Source organism: Sminthopsis crassicaudata, chromosome 2 (assembly GCF_048593235.1).
Source record: "Sminthopsis crassicaudata isolate SCR6 chromosome 2, ASM4859323v1, whole genome shotgun sequence".
In the NCBI taxonomy this organism is placed as follows: domain Eukaryota; kingdom Metazoa; phylum Chordata; class Mammalia; order Dasyuromorphia; family Dasyuridae; genus Sminthopsis; species Sminthopsis crassicaudata.
The window spans coordinates 39984993-40007528 of NC_133618.1; the positions used below are offsets into that span (position 1 = coordinate 39984993).

The following is a 22536-nucleotide window of genomic DNA, read 5'->3' on the forward strand; positions in this document are numbered from 1 at the left end:
CATTGTGTTACAAGTAATCTATAATTTTCCACTTTGTAGGATATCACATCACTCAGCATTCTAAGTGGCCATCAGATGGTATCTTTGTGCCAGTGCTATGTCTAGACACAGCATAAATCCAAAAAATGGCCAGTTTATTAAAAGAGGAATAAGTCAACATTGGCCCAACCTTCAAGTGATGGTGTTTTGATGGGAGGGGGAATTGCTCCAGGGCCTACCCATCTGCTTGTCACCCTCAGGCCTATTTTCCAATTCATATTCCTTTCGGGCTTCTAGTTATCCCATCCCCATCATAGGCCCTGGAAATTGCCATGGATCCAAACTTGGTGCCATGTAATGTCATTCTCCGTAAATCATATGTTGATGAGAGCTGGGGAAATAGGGGAGCATGAAGGCTCTTTCCTAGCCACTTCGTTCCTGGGGCCATCCATATATCAACCAGACCCAGGGTGGAGGTCTCATGGATCCCACAAAGTTCTCAGTATGCACACTCACCCCTGTAGTGAGGAACCTCTAAGGGAGAAGAGGTCCAACCTTATGTTCACGGCAGGATCGGAGAGGTCTCAGGGCAAAGGCCTGCCAGGTCAAGAACTGAGGCCCAGGGGTGGTCATCTCATTCTCGATGACAGATCTTCCAAAAGGACCTCACTCCAGTACAGTATTTTGAAGTTAGAACTGTCTGCAAAAATAAAGAGCAGACACCAAAGTCAGAAACTTTTAGCAACTATCACAGTACTAATAAGCACGATACTAATAATGCACATTACCCCACATCATCTCTGACACACCAAAGCTCTCCCCTTGGATGATCCCCAGGAGAATGATCAAAATAAAACTTTTCCATCATGTTTCCTACCTATTGGGGGCAATCAACTATTCTCCTGGTCATTTCTCTAGTATTCCCCAAAATATAATTTTCTGTTGTTCCTGAAAAAAAAAAAAAAGAAAAAAGAAAGCATTGAAATAAAGATATATATGCAAGTCCCAAGCCTTTACTTCATCCATAGTCAGAGATACAAAAGATTAAGATCAGAGATTTCCAGAATGATGGAGAAAGCCCTGAGCCTTTGCAAACAGAGCAGCCTTAACATCCCTAATCAGAGCCACAGACTGAGATTTATGAAACAATTTATTATTAAATTATTATTAAACATATTAAATTATTTTAAACATAACTTTAAGGTTTTTAAATATCTCATTTAAACCTCACAACAAACCTTGTGGGCAAATGCTGTTATTCCCATTTTGCAGAAAAGGAAACTGGAAAGGATGACTTACCCAGGATTACACAGTAATTAATTGAGGCAGGAGTAGATTGAAATCCTCCAGACTCCAAGTCTGGTACTTTATCATTATAACATTTAGCTTCCTAAGTGAGCTCAAAGAATGCAGAGGAAGGCAACAGGGCAAATCCCTGCGCCATTTTGGGGAGGGCAGTTGTATGGTATTATGTAAGGCTTCAAAAAAGCTCTCTTACATCGCTAAATCCTTTCATTCTCCCATGAGCCTAAGAAATGAGGATAGGGTAAGCTAAGTACAACACTAAGCTAGGCACAAGGAGAAATTCTTTAAAATGACTTTTTCTAAATGCATGGAGAGCCTGAATGACTTCTGGTCCCACCCAAAGATCTAGGAACTCCCACTAAAGATAGTTATCAGCTTCCCTTGTAGGTACCCAGGCTCATGAAGCTCAAAAGAGGAACATATTTATTTGCAAAGTAAAGAATCAAGTAGACCACAAAAGTAACCAAATATAGAAGGAAGAAAAAGTTTGCTGGCTAAATTGTTTCTAAAATGCATAAATTCGGGTCTATCCCCCCCCCAAAAAAAAAACCTGCTGATACAGGGAGCAACCATCTCCCAAAAGACCCCTAGAGCCTCAGTGACTTACAAACCAGTAAGTCAGGAAGGCTTCCAGTACTCTACATCTGGAGTATGTTCCTCTATATTGGTGGTTCCTGCATAATGCTGTTGACTTTCTACATTGAAGTTCTTTTTAAATAGTCCAGGTGGTTTAGATTTGTTTCCCCTTTTATTTAAGCTAAGTAGCCTTCTTCCTTAGCTCTGCCATTCTTCCTGCTGTCCAGCAGATGGTGCTCAATTCTTCCCACAGTGCCCAAAGGCCAAAGAGAATACTCTCCTCTTGCCACTCACAAACAGGTCTCTGGCCCAAATTCTGTTATTTAGGATCTAATGATTCCTGTACCTTTTGCCTTCTCTCTCCCTCTAGCACCAAGCATTCCCCAACTCCTTTAGCTGTTCAGAGGTTGGGTGAGTCATTCAGTCATGTCCAACTCTGTGATCCTATTTGGGGTTTTCTTGGCAAAGCAGTTTGCCATTTCCTTCTCCAGCTCATTTGACATATGGGAAAGCTGAGACAAATAGAGTGAAGTGACTCGCCCAGGTAAGTGTTTGATGTCAGATTTGAACTCACAATTAGGAGAGTTCCTGACTCCAGGCCCATGCTCTATCCACTGAGCCACCTATCTAGCCATGAATCCCCTATTTATTTGATTTCCAATATCCCCTTCTTCCCCTCAGGCATGTTCAAATCCAGGCAGCCTCTTGTAACTTCTAGAAAAGAGATGGAACTTAAAAAAAAAAAAAAGCTTTGTAGTTCCAACTATATACACATTTTTAAAATGACAAAAAAATCTTTCTTTGTTATAACTTATTTACAACAGTTAAGGTTTCCAAAGTAGTATGCATATATTTGATTATTGTATTTGATTCTTACAACTATGTGAGATAAATGCTATTCCCATTTTACAGGCAAGAAAATTTCAGAAAGGTTAGATAATCATCACATACCTAGTATATCTCAGAGCTTGGATTTAAAACCAGGTCTTTCTTAATTATTAATCCATCATTTTCACTATACATGATGCTGCTCACCACAGATCTATGTTCTGATTCTCCATTCCCCTACATCATACCCATCCTCAAAGACAGATGAAAAGAGAATTAGTTATGGGCCCCTGATCAAACGAGTCTTCTCCTCATTCTTCCCCAATCCACTTGATGAAATAAATGTGAGGAGCAAGTCACAGTGACAATGAGATGTTAAACCATTCACACTTTGATTGCATCCATAGCTGTAAAGGGTAAGAAACATTAAGTGGTCCCAATCCTGAATGACTTATTTATAGATTATAAAGGATAAGAAACTAGAAATGGTCCTTGACTCTCTGGAGAGGGCCCACTCCTTTCAGAATCCATTTCAAAGTATTATAAGTGCCAAAATTAGACATTGTTCATGCATCTTATATTTGATTTTATTCTGTAACCATATTCAATTTTCTATGATGTAAGAAACCCAAGTCTCCTCTTGAGTGGAGAAACTCTTCAATTTAAAAGTTCAGTCTCTCTCTCTCTCTCTCTTAGATACCAAAGTTAGATAGCAAAGACTTAAGCTTTCCTATAATCACTGTTAAAGAAAAATTCTGTTTTCAATACTCTTATAAAACATAAAGCCTTTTGTAAGGCATGTGGAAAGTGCCTGGAAATGTGTTTTAAAAGTTGTCTGTTTGACTTAAACTAATCCTAGCCTGCTTAACTTGGATCCCGCCCTATAATTTAAAAAACAAAAATGTACAAAAACTTGTATGAAAATGATTCCATCTACCATGAACACATGGAATGTGAGTATACTTAAGGAAAACACAAAATCCAGCTTTTGTTATGAGAGAACTCAGCAGGTATCACATTCAAAGAGCAGTGAAACAAGGCTGGCAAATGAAGGCTGGCTTCCCAATGTTGGAGCTAGATATGAATTTGTTCTGGACACAGTGATGGAGAGAGCACTGTGAAGCTCGTGGATGTTTTGCCATCAATACTAATCTAGCCAACAAATTTGTATTACTCTCAAAGGGAGTGAATGACAAATTCATTACAATGTGATTGCCACTTGTAGGAAAGCACCATAGCATCATCATCAACATGCGTGCTCCCATCATAATTAATTCTGGTAAATTTTCAAAAGAAAATTGTTTATGAATGCCTAGAGACCCTCATCATCAATGTACAGAAAGAGAGCAACCCTGTGTGATTTTAATGCCACAATAGACACAGGTATGGCAGAGTCCTTAGGAGGAATGAAGTTGGAAATGGCAGCAAGTCATCTCATTACCTTTTTACCAACATTGTCTTCCATTTACCCAAATGCAATAAAACTTTGGCGGGTGCACCCTCACAGCAAACATTGACATTTGATAGACTACATCATTGTAAGAAAAAGAGACAAATAGGACATGAGAGTGGTGAAGAGGATACTCAGGAGGGAGATGGGACAGATCATACTTAGATTTAATCTCTTCAACTAAATATTCAAATTCCACAAAAGCAGCAGCTCTGAGGCAAAATGATTAGACTTAAAATAAATACATTAGAGCACTTCTCTGAGCATGAACAGTTATTAGCAGGAAGGGAAGCTGAGCCAGCATAGGGTTGGTAACAGTAGAGCAGAAAAGGAATGAGTAGTTTTAAGAGACTTGGTGTATAGCACTATATTTACTCATCTGTGCCAGGACATTTGCAAATAGCTTGAAGGGGAAATTCAGAAGCTAATCAATTAAAAACTGTAAGGAAAGAGTTTACCAGTAAGATAATTCATCTCTAAAAAGGCAGCATTTAACTCCATCTAAAGCTAAGTGCAAGTGAAGCTTAGGGAGATGCAGGATTCTTGTCCCAGTAAGAAGGCAAATGAAATTAAATTTTATGTTGACAGTAGTAAAATCCAAAGTTCCTTAACACTATATTTATGTGCTAAAGATGTATGGTGCATCTTAACTACTCAGCACTAATGGAGCCACATTAGTGAGGTAAGGACATGATCCTAGAGAGATGGGCTGAATATTTCCACATCATGTTCAACAATCTGTCATCAACCAATGCTGAAACCATTGACCATATGCCTCAGGTTGAAGTCAGTCCCTCTCTAGTCAAACTTCTACATGAAGAAGAAGATTTCAGTGCCATTAAGAAGTTCCCCTGTATGGCAAAGTACCGGATGCTGATTCTATTCCAGCTGAAATTTATGGGGTAGAGGTTCACTGTTCATACAAAAGCTGATTGAAATCTTCTGGGTTATATGACAAGAAGTGGTTATTCTTCCCAGGAATTCAAGGACACCTCCATTTGCTATTTCTGTAAAAGAAAAGGAAATAGATTGTCCTGTGATAATCATCGGGAGATCTCTTTTTAGTCATTGCCAGCAAGATTCTTGCTAGAGACCTCCTTCACCTGAAAGATAGTTATCTACCCAAGAGTCAGTGTGGCTTCTGAAAGAGCCAATAGTGTTGCTGCCTGACAGCTCCAGGAGAAATGCCAGGAACAAAACAAAGATCTGTATGCAACATTCACTGATCCAACCAAGGCCTTTGGTACTGTCAGTCATGAGCACTTGTGAATAATGATGGCAAAATTCGGTTACCCAGAGAATTTCACCAGTATTGTTATGCTTGAATGAGTTCTGGATAATGGACGATGCTCTCACCTTTCCCACTCATCAATGGAGTGGAGCAGTGCTTGCTCCCATGTTTTTTTAGCTTGATGTTTTCAGCAATATTGTCAGATGCTTTCAAAAACAGCATCAAGGTCAGGTACTGCACTGATGTAAATTATTTAACTTGAAAAGGCTATAAGCCAATACTAAAGTGGAAAGAGAGTTGGTGCATGACTTTTAGTTCCTAGATGATTGTGTAGTCAGTGCAGCCTCTAAGGCTGAGATGCAACAAAATATGGATCAATCCCCTCCACTTGTTTGTCCTAACAATTAACTTCAAGAAAACAGATCCTCTGCCAGTCAATTATTCGTGCATGGAGACATAAATTTTAGCAAATGAGAAATTTTGAATGCTGTGGATAAATTCACTTACCTCGGCAGTATAATTTCCAGGGTTGTCTCCATCGATAATGAGGTTGACACACGTATTGCCAGAGCTAGCTCAGTGTTTAGAGACTCTCAAGAGAAGAGTGGAAGAAAAGAAGCATTAAGCTGTTTACCAGACTTTGGGTCTACAGAGCCATTGTGCTGACCTCATTGCTGTATCCTGTGGAACCTGGAAAGTGCACCAGGGCCATGCCAGGAAACTGAACCACTTCGTTTGAATTGTCTTAGGAAGAATCTGAAGATCACCTGACAAGATAAGGTACTGAGATCCTTCCTGGAACTGAACCGCCAAACATCTACTGCAGAGAGCACAAGTCCAGCGGGCTGGTCACATTGTTCGAATGCCTCAAACACTATTTCATGCAGAACTCACATAAGGCATGTGTTTGTGTGGAGGTCTAAAGTGATACAAGGACACTCTCAGGGTCTCTCTCAAGAACTTTGGAATCGATCATTTGCTATGGGAGACACAGCATCAAGAGTTATCTTCAGTCCTGGGTTCACCTTTTTGTTATGACCTTAATGCAGTGAGCCAAGAAGAGGTCCATTGCCACTTTAAGATCCTCCCTTTGCTCCCATGACTGGCTGAAATCTATTTTAAGCTCACTTTATACATATATACATATACACATGCATATATGTGTGTATACATATATATTTATTTATATATAGGTGGAGACAGGAAGATCTGAATTCAAATCTAGCCTCAGATGCTTCCTGGCTGTGGAACCCTGAACAAATCCCTTCACCCTGTCTGCCTCAGTTTCCTCATCTGTAAAACGAGCTAGAGAAGGAAATGGAAAACCACTCTAGTCTCTTTGCCAAGAAAACCCCAAATGAAGCCACAGAAGAGAGTTGAACAGAATAGAAAAAAACAACTGAACAATGAAAACATATATATATATACACATATGTGTGTATACATTATGTGTATGTATATACAAAACTAGATAAACAGGATACAGTCAAATACATATAATTGTCTCTATGTATCTCACTGTATCCTCCATCTGTGTGTGTTCCATTGTATCCAGATCTTCATAGCTATCCATATCGTTCTCCCTCCTATGTCAAGTTCAGTACCTAACATACTCCTTTCCTTTTAATTCATTGGCTCTTCTCAAACAAGAACAGCATCTAAGTTCACTCTCCCCCAAATGACATGATGGGGCCCCCAGACAAGGCTACCAGAGTTTAAGAGAAAGTATTGACATCCATCCAAAGCCATAGCTTATAGGCTACCACTGATGCATATTCCTTTATTATTCAGTCATAAGAAATAGTTCAAGTTTAAAGCATTAAATGAAATGGTACAGTAAAAGGGATATCAATAAACTATTTTTCATGTATGCACATATATGCCCACACAAATCGGGAATGCTTTAAACCTTACCTCTGCCTCTTGGAATCAAAAGCCTTATTGGATCTTTAGATTCCACTCAGACATCACCTCTTATGTAAAATCATTCCTGAAATTCTCTTATGCTATATTTAGATATTTTGCCTTTTATAACAAGTAAGAGACTAGATGTTCTTCTCGGTTATCTTTGCCTCTCCACTGCTTAACAACTTAGTTTACACATTGTAGGCATTAAATAAATGACTTTTGAAATGAAATTAAATAATGTCGAGCTCCACATGTTACAATGAACTAAAGGGACCGTCTTTTGCCTTCCTTTGTAATTCTAGTATTAAGCACAGTGCTTGGCACGTAGTGGATGCTTCATAAGTGATAGGTGACTTACTTCACCTAACAAAATGGGAATAGTAAACACCTAAGGAGAAAGGTCAAAAACTCCTTTTCTTATAGAAACTTATAGAAAGAGGGCACTGTACCAAGCATTTTATGGTTATCCCATTTGATCTTCACAACAACCGGGGAAGTAGATGCTATCATTATTATCTCCATTTTATAGATAAGGAAATTAAAGCAAATAGATTTTGTGACTCATCCAAGGTCACATAGCTAGTGAGGAAGTGTCTGAGGCTGAATTTGAATTCACATTTTCCTGCCTCCAGCCCTAGTATTCTGCGCCCTGTGCAACTTCAATATCCCTGAAGGATCTACCCCAAGAACTAGCCAGCCTCTTTATGAGTTAGGGCACTTGATTGTATCTTTAATAAACAATTTGTTCTTAATCTAATCTAGAATGTGATTTTCAGGAACAAGCAAGCAAAAGTGCATTCCTCAATTTCAAAGAAGTATCAGAAACATTTTTTTTACTGCAGCAATGGAAACCCATTTTCTTCCAAAAGCATTTAATTAAACTTTCAGAAGGACTCAGAGGAAGAAACAGAAGTGAAAAGATGAAATATTGGATTGTAGTCAAACTGAAATGAAAGAGAGTCAAGTCTCTGTAGCCCAGAAAGCTTAGCGTTATCCCCACTGATGTTAGGGTGTTTTTTCCTATAATGGTCCTAAGTTTCCCATAGTGATGATACTAAAGCTGTAAAGATATGAAAGTTAGAAATAATCTTGCAGGACTACTTGGCTTTGGGAAAGAAAAGGAAATCATTAAACAATATATTTTTTGCAAGGGAACATTGTTCCTTCCAGGATGTTAGCCTGCATTAGCCACATCCATTAAGTTAGTTTATTTAAAAGCTATATAACCACAGAAACTCTAATATAAACCAGTCTTTGAGTAATAACCATTTTCTAAGTGGCAGAAAGAGAGACTTCAGCTCCAGTTTCTTCTTCTTTCTCCCCTGCCTTCACTCCTTGCCTCACCTCTGCCTCAGATCCGCCCTTTCTCCTTCCCTCCCATCCTGACTAAGCACTTTTCCAGGGCCAGCAGAGAAAGGTAACACCCACAGAGCCAGGAAGTTCACTAAGACCTTTGGACTAGATAAGAAGCCCCTTGCTGCTTGGAAGATCTGTGCCATTATGGGGCTAAGTGCACTGAGTCAAAAAAGCTACAGTTTGTGCTGGAAGCGTGATAATCATTGAGGATAGGCAACTATTCATCACAAAAATCAATGATTTAATAATGAAATGCCGTTATCAATTATGGTTATGCAATACAGTTTAATTACAGTTATGCGGTTTAAAATAATTATCTATTATAGTTATACCATACAGATAAAAATAATTATCCATTACAGTCATATAAATATGGTTTAAAATAATGAAATACAGTTATATAAATATAGTTTAAGATAATGAAATACATTTATAAAACTATTTTCTTAAAAAAAAATTAACCTCAATTCAGACGACGAAAAGTTATTGATATGGCATCATAGTTATTAATGTAATCCTCATATCAGACCTCCTTATGGGCCACAGAGCCTGGGAATGCCCTAAAGGATTTCTCCATTTCTCATTGTCTCCCTCAACGTTCCTGCTCAGATGTGCCCATCAAGCACCACCAGCTCCCATTAAGAAGGACACCTACTTCTCTTTCCAGCACATGACTACAATGCACGAAGGGCCTGAATCTGTTCTCTTCTCCAGTTGAATGGTCACATTCAATTGCTGCCTTTCAGGGGAAGCACTTCCACAGAGTGATTGTGTCTTCTCTGGGTTTCCACTTATGCCATCCTGATAAATAATAATGAAAAAATATATTACTTTTAGTTTGTTGGGGGGATAAATTGTTTTCAGGAAGAACATAATGAATATTGCCAGTAGGGGGGAAAATTCTCTGGTCTCCTAAATGGAAGGCTAGGAAATGACAAATTAACCCTAAGGGCCAAACTAAGGCCATGCTATCAAAAGATGCCTGCTCCCCCAAATATACTTAGTGACAATAACAAGTTTCTTCCTTTCTCCTGCTCCCTGATGCCAGGACAGGCCGTTTCCCTCCTTTTTTTCAATTCTGATTATAATTTATTATATATTTGCAGTGTCTGTCCAAGATTTTATTTCAACATATATCTACACACACACACACACACACACACACACACACACGGATGAGTTTTTTGTTGTTGTTGTTATGCAAGATTTTATTTTATTTTTAAATCAACACGTGCTTTTTAATTAATTTTCTAATTATAATTTTTTTTGACCATACATATGCATGGGTAATTTTTTTTTACAACATTATCCCTTATACTCACTTCTTTTCCAAATTTTCCCCTCCTTTCCTCCACCCCCTCTCCTAGATGGCAGGCAGTCCTATACATGTTAAATGTGTTATAGTATATCCTAGATACACTATATGTGTGCAGAACCGAATTTCTTGTTGCACAGGAAGAATTGGATTCAGAAAGTAAAAATAACTTGGGAAGAAAAACAAAAATGCCAACAGTTCACACTCATTTCCCAGTGTTCCTTCTCTGGGTGTGGCTGATTCTGTCCATCATTGATCAACGGAATTGAATTGGATTAGTTATTCTCTTGGTCGAAGATATCCACGTCCATCAGAATACATCCTCGTACAGTATCATTGTTGAAGTGTATAATGATCTCCTGGTTCTGCTCGTTTTCCTCAGCATCAGTTGATGTAAGTCTCTCCAGGCCTCTCTGTATTCATCCTGCTGGTCATTTCTTACAGAGCAATAATATCCCATAACCTTCATATATGGATTTATCAGTCCAGTTGCATATCATAGTTTGTACATTTCTCATCCATTTTGTTTTCTCTGTGTGGATAGTTTGGTTCAGTGACTATAGAACTCATTTAGGAGGCCATTAAACATTCCAGGGCCACTTCAGTCAGCACAATAATAATAATAATAATAATAATAAGCAAATAGGAGCTTCTGGAAGATCTCACCAGTGGGCATTTCTGGGCTTCTCTTTCCTTCTAATAGTAACAGTTAATATTCCCATAGCACTTTAAGGCTTAAAAATTATTTTCCTATATTATTTCATTTGTTACTCATCACAACCTTGGGAGGCAGATGTTATTCCTTTCCCCTTTTATAGGTCAGGAAGCAGTGCCCAAAGTCAAACTGAGGCAGAATTTGGAGTCTTCTTGACTCCAGGCCCAGTGCTTTCCCAGCTGCCCTTATGTATAAAATATAGACAAAAACATTTATAATAACCTAAAAAAAATTGGCAAAGAACTATAACCCATTACGGAATGGCCAGATTATGGATGGAATACTCTTGTGTTGTAAGAAAAGTACAAGGGTCAGTTTCAGAGGAAACTGGGAAGAGTGAAGTCAGGAGAGCCAGGAAAGCCATTTCTGCGATCACCTCAGCGCTGCAGGGACTCTGCGATCACCTCAGCGTCTTCCAGCTGACACAAACATGACGGACGCAAGAAAAACATGGGAGATTTGTGAGACAATTTGTGAGCCACGCGGGAATTCCTTCAGAAGGATTTGTTAGGAGAGCTTTATTGTCTTTTTTTCCCCCAGGGGAGGGGGCAGGGTGGAATGGGTAGGAGAGTAAATGAATAATTGTTATTTGAAAGTTTAAATAAAATAAATTAAAAGTTGCGCTGAGTGGGCCTGAAGTCAGGGAGGGCCAAGTCCAAAGCCTCAGTTTCCTCATCTGTGAAATGGGGATGATAGCACCTGCCTCCCAGCCTTTTTATGAAGAGCCAGTGAGTTCATGTGCTTTGCAAACCTCAATGCGCTAAAGGGATGCTTATTGTTGTGTCAAAACCACAAAGACCGCGGGTCCATCCTTGCCTAAACCCCCAGATCCCCCAGAAATCTCTTCTCCATCTCGGTCTCACTTCACGAGACTCAGCCACGTGCTGGAAGGAAAATTGAAGGGCCGTCAGGTCAGAGGAGGTGCGTCTGACGTCAGGGGCGTGGCCTGGCTCGGCGGGGGCGGGTCTGAAAAGATAAGGAGGCGGGGCTTCGAGCTGCGGAAAGCGGAAGCGGCCTCGAGCGGATCATGTGACTCGAGTAACATGGCTTCCGCCCCGTGAGCCGCTGTCCGAGCCGGAGCTTCAGGCGGGACCGGAGCGAAAACCCCTACAGCCGGGTGGTCCCCGGGCGCGCAAGCCGCGGAGTGCGCACGCGCGGAGGCGGGCCCGGAGCTGCGAGAGCGCCCGGGCGGAGGAGGCGGCGCGGCGGCGCCCATGAGGCAGCGGCAGCGTGCGGCGGGCGAGCGCGGAGCCAGAGCCGCAGACGTCCCCGCCGGGCCCCCGGGGCCCCGCTCCCCGTCCCCGTCCTCTCGCGCGTCCTCGCCGCCGCCATGAACGCGGAGAAGGACTTCGCGCCCCTCACGCCCAACATCGTGCGCGCCCTCAACGATAAGCTGTACGAGAAGAGAAAGGTGGCGGCGCTGGAAATCGAGAAGTAAGCGGCGTCCGGAAGCCGAGGCTGCGGGGGGCGGAGGGCGGGGGGGGGGGGAGGGGGGGCGGCTCCCAGGCGCGCTCCTCCGTGGCCGGGGAGAAACGTGCCCGGGGCGTTGTTGGGGGAGTGGCGCTGGAGGGAACAGGTGCATTGTTGGGGGAGTGGAACTGGAGGGGAAAAAGTGCACAGGTGCATTGTTGGTGGAATTGAGCTGGAGAAAAGGCGGTACACCGATACATCGTTGGAGGAAGGGGAACTGGGGGAAAGCAAGTGCGTTGCTGGAGGAGCGGAGCTGGGGGAAAGGAGGCTCCCGCTACACTGCTGGAGGCGTGGGGCTGGGAGCGAGCCGGTGTTGCAGTGGTCTCCCAGAGTCACTGGGCTGACACTGAACAGGCCGCAGAGGCCGTGAGCAGGAGGAGGCGCCCGCGGCCCCGTGTCCCAGGCCCTCCCACAATTTCGGGGTTCTGAGCTCCACAGGGAGCCGCGGAGGCTCGCGGGCCTTTAGCTGGTGCGCTGCGCTGCGCAGGGGTTTTTTCTTTGACAGATGAGGAAACTGAGACTTGTGGAGAGGGTGATGGGCCCCGGGCCTCAAGGATTCCAGGCCTTGATTCTTTCCAGCTGGTTTTTCCTGTCTCTTTCTCCCGCTTTATGAGCTGCGGTCCTTTTGCCGCTGGGGACTTTCCATTTTACGGGTTTGCTCTGAAAGATGCTTGTCTCTTCTCTTCCTCCCAAACTCAGGGTCCCCTGGGAAGCCCTGCCCCAAGTGCTGGCTTTAGGCGGCAGCCCCTGCACATGAAAAAAGTCAGTGAACTTCTGCTTGTAGTACCAGGACCTAGACCGTGAATGAGCGCCCCGGCTCTGAGCACGGAGTCACTTAATTGTTGCTTGTCCATCACTCTGGAAGCGGCCATGACATGGAGGAGGCACGCCTGGCGTGCAGGGGACATGGTCCCCTGCCTCCGTTTCCCTTCCAGAGCCTTCTGCATCCAGTGGCCAGGGAGAGCAGATGGCCCTTAACAAAGTTTATTAAAGGAGGTGTTCAGAACCGTTTCTTTCACATGTGAGGAAAAGAGGTTCACGGAGGTTAAAAATAAATGCCAGAGCCAAAGTTTGAATCCGAGTTTCAACTCTTCCTTTTGAACTCTCAGATTAAAAGTGACCAACGTAAGAAACCAGTCATGAAAACTGCCTTTCGTGGCTCTCAGTGGGATGGCTGCTGTCTCTGTATTCTCAGAGCGAACACTAACGTTGCGCTCCCTCTCCGTGAGGGAGATGCTGAGTGTTTGGGGGAGGGGGAGAATCGTCTCACACTAGAGTCTGGGGGCAATGGGGATCTGGGGAGGGGGCTTCTGGAAGACTCACTGTCTGTGGGCTTCCTCACTCCGTCGTGGCTGTTTCCGCCCCTGCTGCCGTAGAGAGCAGGACGGCTGAGCTGCGCTTGTTCTAAGCAGCTGCTCGGCTCTGGCTGTTTTTACGGAGCCTCCAAATCTACGTTAAGATCATCACATGATAACTCATTGTTGGGAGCCAGAGTGGAACCATTCATGGCGGTGCGTTATTTCTGCCTGTTCTGAGGAGTCGTGCTCTGCCCATTTTCGAGGTTGTCCAGCAGCTGCTCCAGCCTTTAAATGCTCTGGTGTGCTCCCCATAACTCCCATGTGACTTAAAAGCCACGGATGAGTCAGAGTCACAGCAGTCACTCACTTCCAGGAACTTTGAGTCTAAAAGTGAGTGTGGGCTGCTTGTGGAAGTATTTACCTTTCGGTTTACTTTGGTTTTATTTGCTCAGACAGAGCGGTCCTCCGAACAGGACGGCAGAGGTCCCCCACCTCGTCTCCCTTTAGAAACCGTTTGTCAGCATTCAGTGGAGTAGTGCTGGGGACGGTCCCTACGTCAGGGAGGAAAGTGAGCCGGGTTCTCTAGTGACAGGGTCGGCGCCTGCGCGACTTCTTATTGTGAGAGAGTTTGGGGCTTCGTGTGCCACCTTTCCCTTCGGGGTTCTCTGCCAACGAGATCGTTGCTTTGGAGGTGCTAAGGCAGCGGGACCCAGTGTCTGCCAGGTCTGAGGCACCACTCAGGCTAAGTGTGAGAGGTGAGAAGGGCCTAAAAGCTAAACCCACAGCCGTGGCACTCTGATAAAATCTAGGTTCTGTGTGCCCACCATTATATGGGCTGTTCTGAGCAATGGAACAGCCCTGAGGCAGTGAGAAGCCTTGGGCCCCAAGGGTGGCTGTAGGGGGCCATCATTCTATCTGCCTCCAGCAGCAGCTCTGGTTCCTTTCTAGCCCCATTTTGACGGGGATTGAGGAGAAGAAACCCAAACTGTCCTGGTAATGCATAACTCACAAAGCTCCTCTTCTTGCCATCCCCCAGCGAGGGAGGCACTTGGGTCCATAAACTGCCTCCTCTGTTCACTGGAGGTAGCTTGGGACAGAGGCAGGTGCTCAGCTTGTGCTCGGGAGAGCCTTGGGTCCCACTCCCAGCTCCCTCACTTTTCCTGGGGGCACCCTGGGCAGTCTGCTTAGCCCATCTGGGTGCCGCTTTTCTCATGGGAATAAGAAGAACGTGCAATACCTAGCTTTCTCATAGATTATCAGGAAAATGGTTAACAACACATGTAAATATGGATTGTTGTTCTAGAATCTAGAAACTGGAAGGGTTTTTATTTTAACCCTGACATCATGAAACCACGTGGTAAATTGGGTGTGCTAAGTGCCCAGTAAACATTTGTGGAGCATCTCCTGCATCCACTTATGTAGTTCTGTTATCCTTGTTTCCTTCTCCCTCAGATCTCTCCCCCCCATATCCTCCAAACCCCTTTTCCAGAGGCTAAGGTATTTTGGACTAAGATTTCAGTGTGTCTATCTTGGCTTTGATGGGAATACCACTTTTCATGGGGTAATAGGAGGAAGTCATTTTCAGGATCTGATCACATCATTAATTAGTCATTGTACTGAAAGAAAAAAGTTTTCATTTGGTTTTCTTGGCTTCTGTCCATTAAGATATTGATTCATGTCCCGTGACTAGAATCCTTTATAGCACTATGGAGCATATAATGAAGATGACTTGATCCCTGCTTTCAAGAGGTGTCTATTGATATAATGGTGAGACAGGACAGGTACAATAAGGACAAAATTCCATGGCCTTGGCCAGAGTAATCACACGTTTATGTAGCACATTTTAAGGTTTGTGGGTTGCATTTTACAAATAATCACATTTGTTTGTAATCACAAACAGTCACAGCAGCCCTTGAGTGATGGTACCTTTAATTTTGCAGATGAAGTGCTTGAGTTTCATACACCTTAAGCGATTTTCTAGAGGCTCCCTTAGAACCACACTATCTCCTGCTACCAGGTCTAGAATCTTTTCTACTTTAGTTCTTGTCATAGGGAAGGAACAGTTAGGGAAAGAAGTATCCATAGGAAGAAAACACTAGCTCAGAATCCCAATTTTGAACTGATTAGTCACAAATGGCTCTGGTTGCGTCCCCAGTGACTAGGAGAAAATAGTCACTTCGTGTTAATGAAGAGCAGACTTAACTCATAAGGAAATTCTCAATCCTGCAGGTTCTAAGGACCTACTCAACTGAAAGACTCTGTATGGGACTTGTTGGGACCGGATCCTAGAAAAGGCCTATCAGAGAACTTCCATTTCTGTCTTTTTCTACAGGTTCCTTGATCCAAGACTCAGGAGTCGAAGTGAAAGTGAAAGAACCTGTTGTAGGAGCATAGAAAATAATAACACAAATAACTTCTGAAGCCATCTAATCCCACCCAGAGATGCTCAGTCACATGTCTAAAGTCATCCGGACAGCAAATAGCAGAGCTAGGACTCAGATCCAGCCTCTTGCTCTCATTGGGCTGCCCTTGGAGGCTCATCAGCTTAGAGATGCAAAATGTCTTTTCTCTCCTTAGTCTCCAGCTCCAGACTTCTCACCCCCAGCTGTCATCACATTTGTCAAATCCTTGCACCTAGTGAATATTCAATAAAGGTGCTATTGGTTAACTTCTAGACCTTTGGGGCAGGGATACAAAAGGGGACAAAGTTTCTAGCTTTTCGAGTTCATTCATTTGAACTTGATGACATTTGGAAACCAAACATGAATCTCCTAGCAAAGCAGGCAAAGGTTGTCCCAGGTTCTCCAGGGAAGTCTCAGTTAGAAATGATTGTCTCTGGAAATCTGCTACACTCTTGTTTTGGAAAGTGTTGTGTAAAGAGTCATACCCCAATCCCTGAACAACCAAGAGCAGCGGGAAGAGCAAAATTTGAGATCTGCCAAAGAAGGCAGCTGCCTGCACCATTCTTGCAGTTTTTAGCAATGCTGTGATGAGGGTTAAACCAAAGGGTTTTGTCTATTTAAGCCGTCACTTCTATTCCTATAAAATGTGAGCTCTCTGAGGGCAGGGAATAGTTATTTTTGTCTTTCTATCCCCAGAACCTTAAGGTAGTGTTTTTAGTGCGTTATAATTTTTTTTTTCCTAACTGAATTGAGTGATGGTGTCTCTTTGATTCTGGTCTTGTTTGAATGGGTCTCTGGTTATCTGGAAAAATCATGAATTTTCCTATTAAAGCCAAAGCAAAGACTGGGTCTGAAGACCTGTGGCTTTTTTCATTATTTTTCCTAGTTGGCAAGGCAATTCATTAAAAATATGTATAAAATCAGCATTGTGTGGGAAAATTAGTAAGGATTTATAAATTGGTTATTTACAATATAGTTTTATCATTTAGGTCAGTGATTCCAAACTTTTTGTTCTCACAACTCCTTTATATTCAAATTACTGAACTCCAGATTTGTTTGTGTAAGACATATATAGATGGCTTTTTAGAAATTAGATTTAGAAATTAAATTAGGTTAGGAATTAAACTAGTAAAAAAATTAAATTTATTATTTTAAAAGAATAATAAACTTATTTGTAAATTTTATGAAAAATAAATTTTTTTCAAAATGAAAAACATTTAATGAGAAGAGTAGCATTGCTTTATATATTTTTGCAAATCTCTTTAATGTTTGCTTTAATAGAATACAACTATATTGTCATATCTGCTTTGTAGTCAATCTATTGTGATGTTTTTGTTTGAAATATTTGAAGAAAATTCAATATTACATAAATACGTACTGTAGTTGAGAAGGAAAGGAGTCTTTAAATGGGCAAATAATGCTCCCTGAAGAAAAGGAGGGGTCCCTGGACCACATATTAAGATCTACTAATTTAGGGACAGTTTCTCCAATTTATTACAATTGTAATGACTATGTTGAATTGTAGGGAAATTTGCAGATGAGGTGGTTTAAATTGAAAATAAGAAAGAGAGCTAAGCCATCAAATTATAGAATCAGAAGTCTAAAACGTATCCTAATCTTCTACCCTATTTGTGAATTTTGAAAATTCTTAAAAATGTGTCACCAAGAATTGAACAAAATACTCCAGATGTTATTTGGCCAGCATAGAATAAGTTGCAACTGCTTATTTCCTTGTTCTGGATAATAGCCTTTAGTTAATATAGCTGGAGACGTAATGGACATTTTTTGATAGCCACATTTTATTGTATGTAGATTAATACAGTCAGATGAAAAGGCTATTTAAAAAAAAAGAATTATTAAGTTATTTCTCTTCTATTTTCTACTTATGCAATTGATCTTTTTGCCTTAAGTATAGGTCTTTATAAGTTAGCTCTAATAAATGCTAGATTCAGCTTTTCATGGTCATTGTGAGCCTGTCTTTCTACGTATGTATTGTCCATTCCACTCTGTGGGAGCTACAGGTAGGATAAGCACGCTATTTAGATCTTCTAAATCTGCAAGAAAATTATGCAACAGGAAATAGCTCTACAGTACTGCTAGAGAGGGAGGAGAGAGAGACCAGAGAGTGACGCTGGCTTTAGGTCACCTCCTGGAACTTGTGCCATTTCCTTCACCTTCGATAGAAACAGTCTTCCCAAAACGCTGTCTTAAGCCCTCTTCTCCTCTGCCTTTGTTTCCTTACGTTGTTGTTCAGTCATTTAGTCGAGTTTGACTCTTTGTGATCCCATGAACCACAGCACAGCTTCTGACCTCCTCTCTATCTGTCTCTCTGTTTCTGTCTTTCTTTGTTTTTCTCTGTTCACTGATTCCATGACACATTCTTTCTATCTCATCCTCTGCTGTTCTCCTTTAGCCTTCAGAGAGAGAGAGAATGAGTGTGTGTGTGTGTGTGTGTGTGTGTGTGTGTGTGTCTTGACCATATCTATACAGCTCAGCCTGAGCTCTGACTCCACATCTCCACTTGCCTGCTGGACATTTCCACCTGCTTGTCCTATCAGCACCTCACTCAAAACCAGGCTGTGGCCATTATGTCGCCCTCTCCCAAGTCCTCACTTCTTCCTAACTTCCTTCTCTCTCCAGATGGTACCACTGACCTTTTAGCCCCACAACTTCCCTTTCCTTCACTCTCTAGAATCTGGATTTCATTAGTTCCTAAGTCTTGTAAGTTTGGCCTTCTCAGAGTCTCTGACCCCCATCTCCTCCCATCTCACTATAACCATCTTTTAAGTGTACAATCGGAATAATTTCTCAATTCAGAGCTTCTTCATGAGAGTCCATGAACTTAAAAAAAATTTTTGATTATTGGATTTCAGTAACCCTGCTTTGTTTTATAAAGCATTATTCAGAGAAGGCATCAATCTCTAGGCTCCTCCAGCCCATTTGAGGTATCCATAACACCAAAGAAGCTCTGCTGTGCTTGCACTCCTTTAGCCTCCTTTCTCCCCTTTTCTACTTTACATTTCGCCATCTGCCAGAACAGAATTACTAAGGCATAGGCTCCTTGGGACATTCCTTGCTCAGAAACTTTCTGGCCTCCCAGGATGAAACCCCAGCCCGACATGTGTGGCCTGGGCAGTCTGGCCCCATTCTGCCTGTCACATTCATTCCCTCCCTAGACTAGACTTGAGGCAGAGTGCTGGGCCAGGGCCAAGAAGTTCTGAGTTTCAAACCTACCTCAGACACTTACTCACAGAGGAAGATTTGGACATGACTCAACAACAAAAAGCGGGAATCATAACAGCAAACTGCAGCCTGTGAGGTCTCACTGGGGACCTAGTTGGCCAATTTCTGTCGGACAAGTTAGCTCCTTCCTTCTGAGGAAGTCTTGGACAGCTAGATGGACTGTCTGGAACTCTAGCTAGTCTCAGAGGCAAGCAGGGAGGAGCACTGATAGAATTATAAGTGGACTTCTTGGTTTTGGTTAGGCCTTTTATTTCAAATAGACTTTATTACAGCCCTACCCCAGGTGGAGGTCTCTGGCAATCCCATGTTACTATAGCTAATCAGAAAGCTAAGTTATGATATCAAATTCCCAAATTATATTTTCCCTATAAAAGGATTTATTCACTAACTAACTTCTCTTGGAATTTTGCCTGCCAGGAGCATCCAGGTGGCACAGTGGATAGAGCACCAGCCCTGAAGTCAGGAGGACCTGAGTTCAAATCTGATCTCAGACACTTAAACTTCCTGGTTGTGTGACCCTGGGCAAGTCACTTAACCCCAATTGCCTCAAAAAAAAAAAATAATAATTTTGCCTGCCAGCCAGTAGCATACTTTGCCTCATAACATCTTTCTCCTTGTTATAGTTAACTCTTTTAGAGTGCTAAGTCCCTTTTATGGTTAGCCCTGGCATAATTCCCCCCCCTCACGATGTCTTCCCCTTAATAGCCCTTCCTCCTTGTTACTGCTAAGGAATTTGTCTTCTCCTTTGTTAATTGCTAAAATCCTTTTCCTTGCTAAAAACCCTTATGGATTTAGCCCACTCTTAGCAGCATAATAAATCTTTACTCCTTGATTTAGAGATTATTTCTGTAAACTCTTTTGATATAACCTGTGACCCCAGCCCATAACCCCAATATATATTTTACGGTATCATGCCCTACATGCCATCATTTGATGGCCAAACCTCAACATTTGATAACCCACTACAGGGAGAATCTGATAGTATCCCTGTAAACTCAGCATTTCCTTCCTTCCTTCTCTCCCTCCTTTTTCTTATTCCTGTCCCTCTGTCCATATAAGGAATCATGCCCTTCCCTATGGATGCTCTGCCTGAAGGCATATAAATTTTGATAACTGAAATCTAGCAAGGTATCTTGGGGTTTACAGGCTAGATTTCTTTTTTTTATGAACCATGCCTTAAATCCAAATCACTTTGGCTGTCATGATTTGGTTTACAATAGGAGCCAGCCCAAAACTCACTGGGTCAATTCTTGGGTTCTGATGGGTTAGAGTGAGTGTAAATAGCAACTGTTTCTGTTTTGGCCAGAAACCTTAAGCATCTTCCTCTCCTAGGTTGATTTTTTTTTTTTTTCCCTGACTAGGTAAGAGAGGCCATTTTCTACTTATTTTACCCTTAATCACTGATTGGGTTTTGCCTCAGACAAACTGAGATCTATTGAAGACCTTAGCTTAAAAAGGCCAAAGTCTCTCACTAAAGTCTCTCATCCAAGGCTATCTCCAGGCCAGATGGCTCTGGAGGAGAAAGTGAAACTGGTGATTTTGCACCTTCCCTCTTAATCCAACTCACTTGCTTGATATGGTATCACCTCCCTGATGTGACTTGTTCTCTTAGAGAAGAAAAAACAAACTACATCAGTATGTTTATCAGGCACATTGCTAAACCCTGAGAATACAAAGGCAGAAAGAGATTTCCTGCCTTCAGAGAGCTCATACTCCTTGGGGGAAAGCATTAAAAACAATGGAAAGAGAAAGATTAGATTTGGGAAGCTCCATCTCCATAAATAGACTTTAGTGCATCATAAAAGCACTTGGGATTGTTACTATCAGCACTTGTATTTTACTTTTCATGAAGTTAAATGCTACCTTCTTAGAGATGAATGAATTATCCTGCTGGTATGCCTTGTGGAGTTCTCACTTTTCATTAAAAAAAAAAAAATAGCATCATTTTTGTCAAATCATTCTTGATGTTTGTGAGTGTTCTGGCCCAGATGAGTAAATGAAGCATAGTACTTCAAATCTCTGAAAGCTGCCCACTGCTGTTGGCTGTGTATTGGCCCAACTTGCCCTCCAGGTCAGCAACAAATTGCTCCATCTCATCTGTTGTCCTTAATTCTTCTACTAGGCCTCTGCTTTTGTTGCCTGTGAATATTCAGCTTGGAGAGGATTAGTCTGTGATCAGTCCAGCAGTCTGTACCACCCATGGCCTTGGTCACTCTCACATCCTGTCTGTGTCTTCTTCCAGTCACATTGTCTGTTAAATGCCATTTTCCGAGAGGTTTTGCTGCCTTTAGGTAAACACATGAGGTTCTATTATGTCTAGGTAAACAGGATGGCTGGTAGGTAGTGAGATGGTCATGAGATGCATAAGCCTTCAGTAGTAGAGGCCATTGCTGTGGCTGTGTCCAGCCCCATTCCTCCCGAGGACTCCCTGCCCTGTCAGTCTGAGCCTACTCTAGCATTCAAGTCATCCTTTGGTACATGTATGATAAAGATCTCAGGTCTTCATAAAACTTTTCTTTGACTTAATCGAGTTCCTTGTGGGAGCATGGCCACTGATGATGGTGGAATGGCATTTGCCTGCAAGTGACAGTCACATTACCATGAACCTGTCATTCACTCCTTTGGGGAGGCAAACAACCTTGCTCACTGGACTAGTTTTGATGACAAAACCTATACCAGCTCCATGGCTCTGTCCTTCACTGTGGCCTCTCCAGAAAACCATGTATCCAGCTCCAGCTCTCGTAAGCTGGTCTTCATTTGCCAGCCTTGTTTCTCTTAGGTCCGCTCTTTAGATGTGACACCTGTTGAGTTGTCTTACAACAAGAGCTGTTCATCTTTCAGATCTACTGGATTTTGTGTTGTCTATAAGTGTGTGCACATTTCATGTGCCAGTGGGGTGTGGGATCAACTTTGCAGAAGTTTTTGAACACTTTTTTGTGGGATCCTTGCCCATCATAGTAATCAGGCCAGGATTGGATAAGCAGAAAATTTTTAGGGGACCTTTTCTATCCCCTTCCTCACACATGGAGGTGAGCATTGCGATCCTTAAAAGGCTGCTCTGACCCTTGGGGGCTCCTGAGTCCCACTGCTGCTTCCACTGAGAAGCTGACCCTATGTTCTGGGCCAACTTTGTGCAGTTGGGACTACAGCTCCCATACAGTGTATCCACACCTGATGCTTCTCACTTGCCCTTCACCACAGGACTTTGAGATAGGTAAAAATGGTAAGGTTGTATGCATGATGTCTTTTGATTTGTTCATAAATTGGATTTAAGTGAGACAAAGTTGCTCTCTTCCAGTCATCCCAGGCCAGTGGCAGGAATATGTTATTAAGGAGATTCTGAAGGTGGAAGTTATACTAAATTGACTAGAAATTCTTTCCAATATAGAGTATCTTTGCTCTAGTGATGATAATTTTAAAACATCCCCATCTGACCTCACTGATACTTTGTTCTGACTTC

The 22536-nt window shown here is 42.3% G+C and overlaps 1 protein-coding gene across 2 annotated transcripts in view; it reads left to right on the forward strand.

Moving 5' to 3' along the window:
• The first annotated feature begins 11707 nt into the window (after positions 1 to 11707).
• The window catches only part of VAC14 (VAC14 component of PIKFYVE complex), a 105678-nt gene continuing 94849 nt past the window's right edge, over positions 11708 to 22536 (forward strand). The window contains exon 1 of one of the 2 annotated variants that reach the window (XM_074285936.1): positions 11708 to 12097. In XM_074285936.1, the coding sequence (XP_074142037.1) occupies positions 11994 to 12097 (104 nt within the window). In that variant the 5' untranslated portion in view covers positions 11708 to 11993. The remainder of the gene's footprint in view (positions 12098 to 22536) is intronic. The other variant, XM_074285935.1, reaches the window with a different exon arrangement.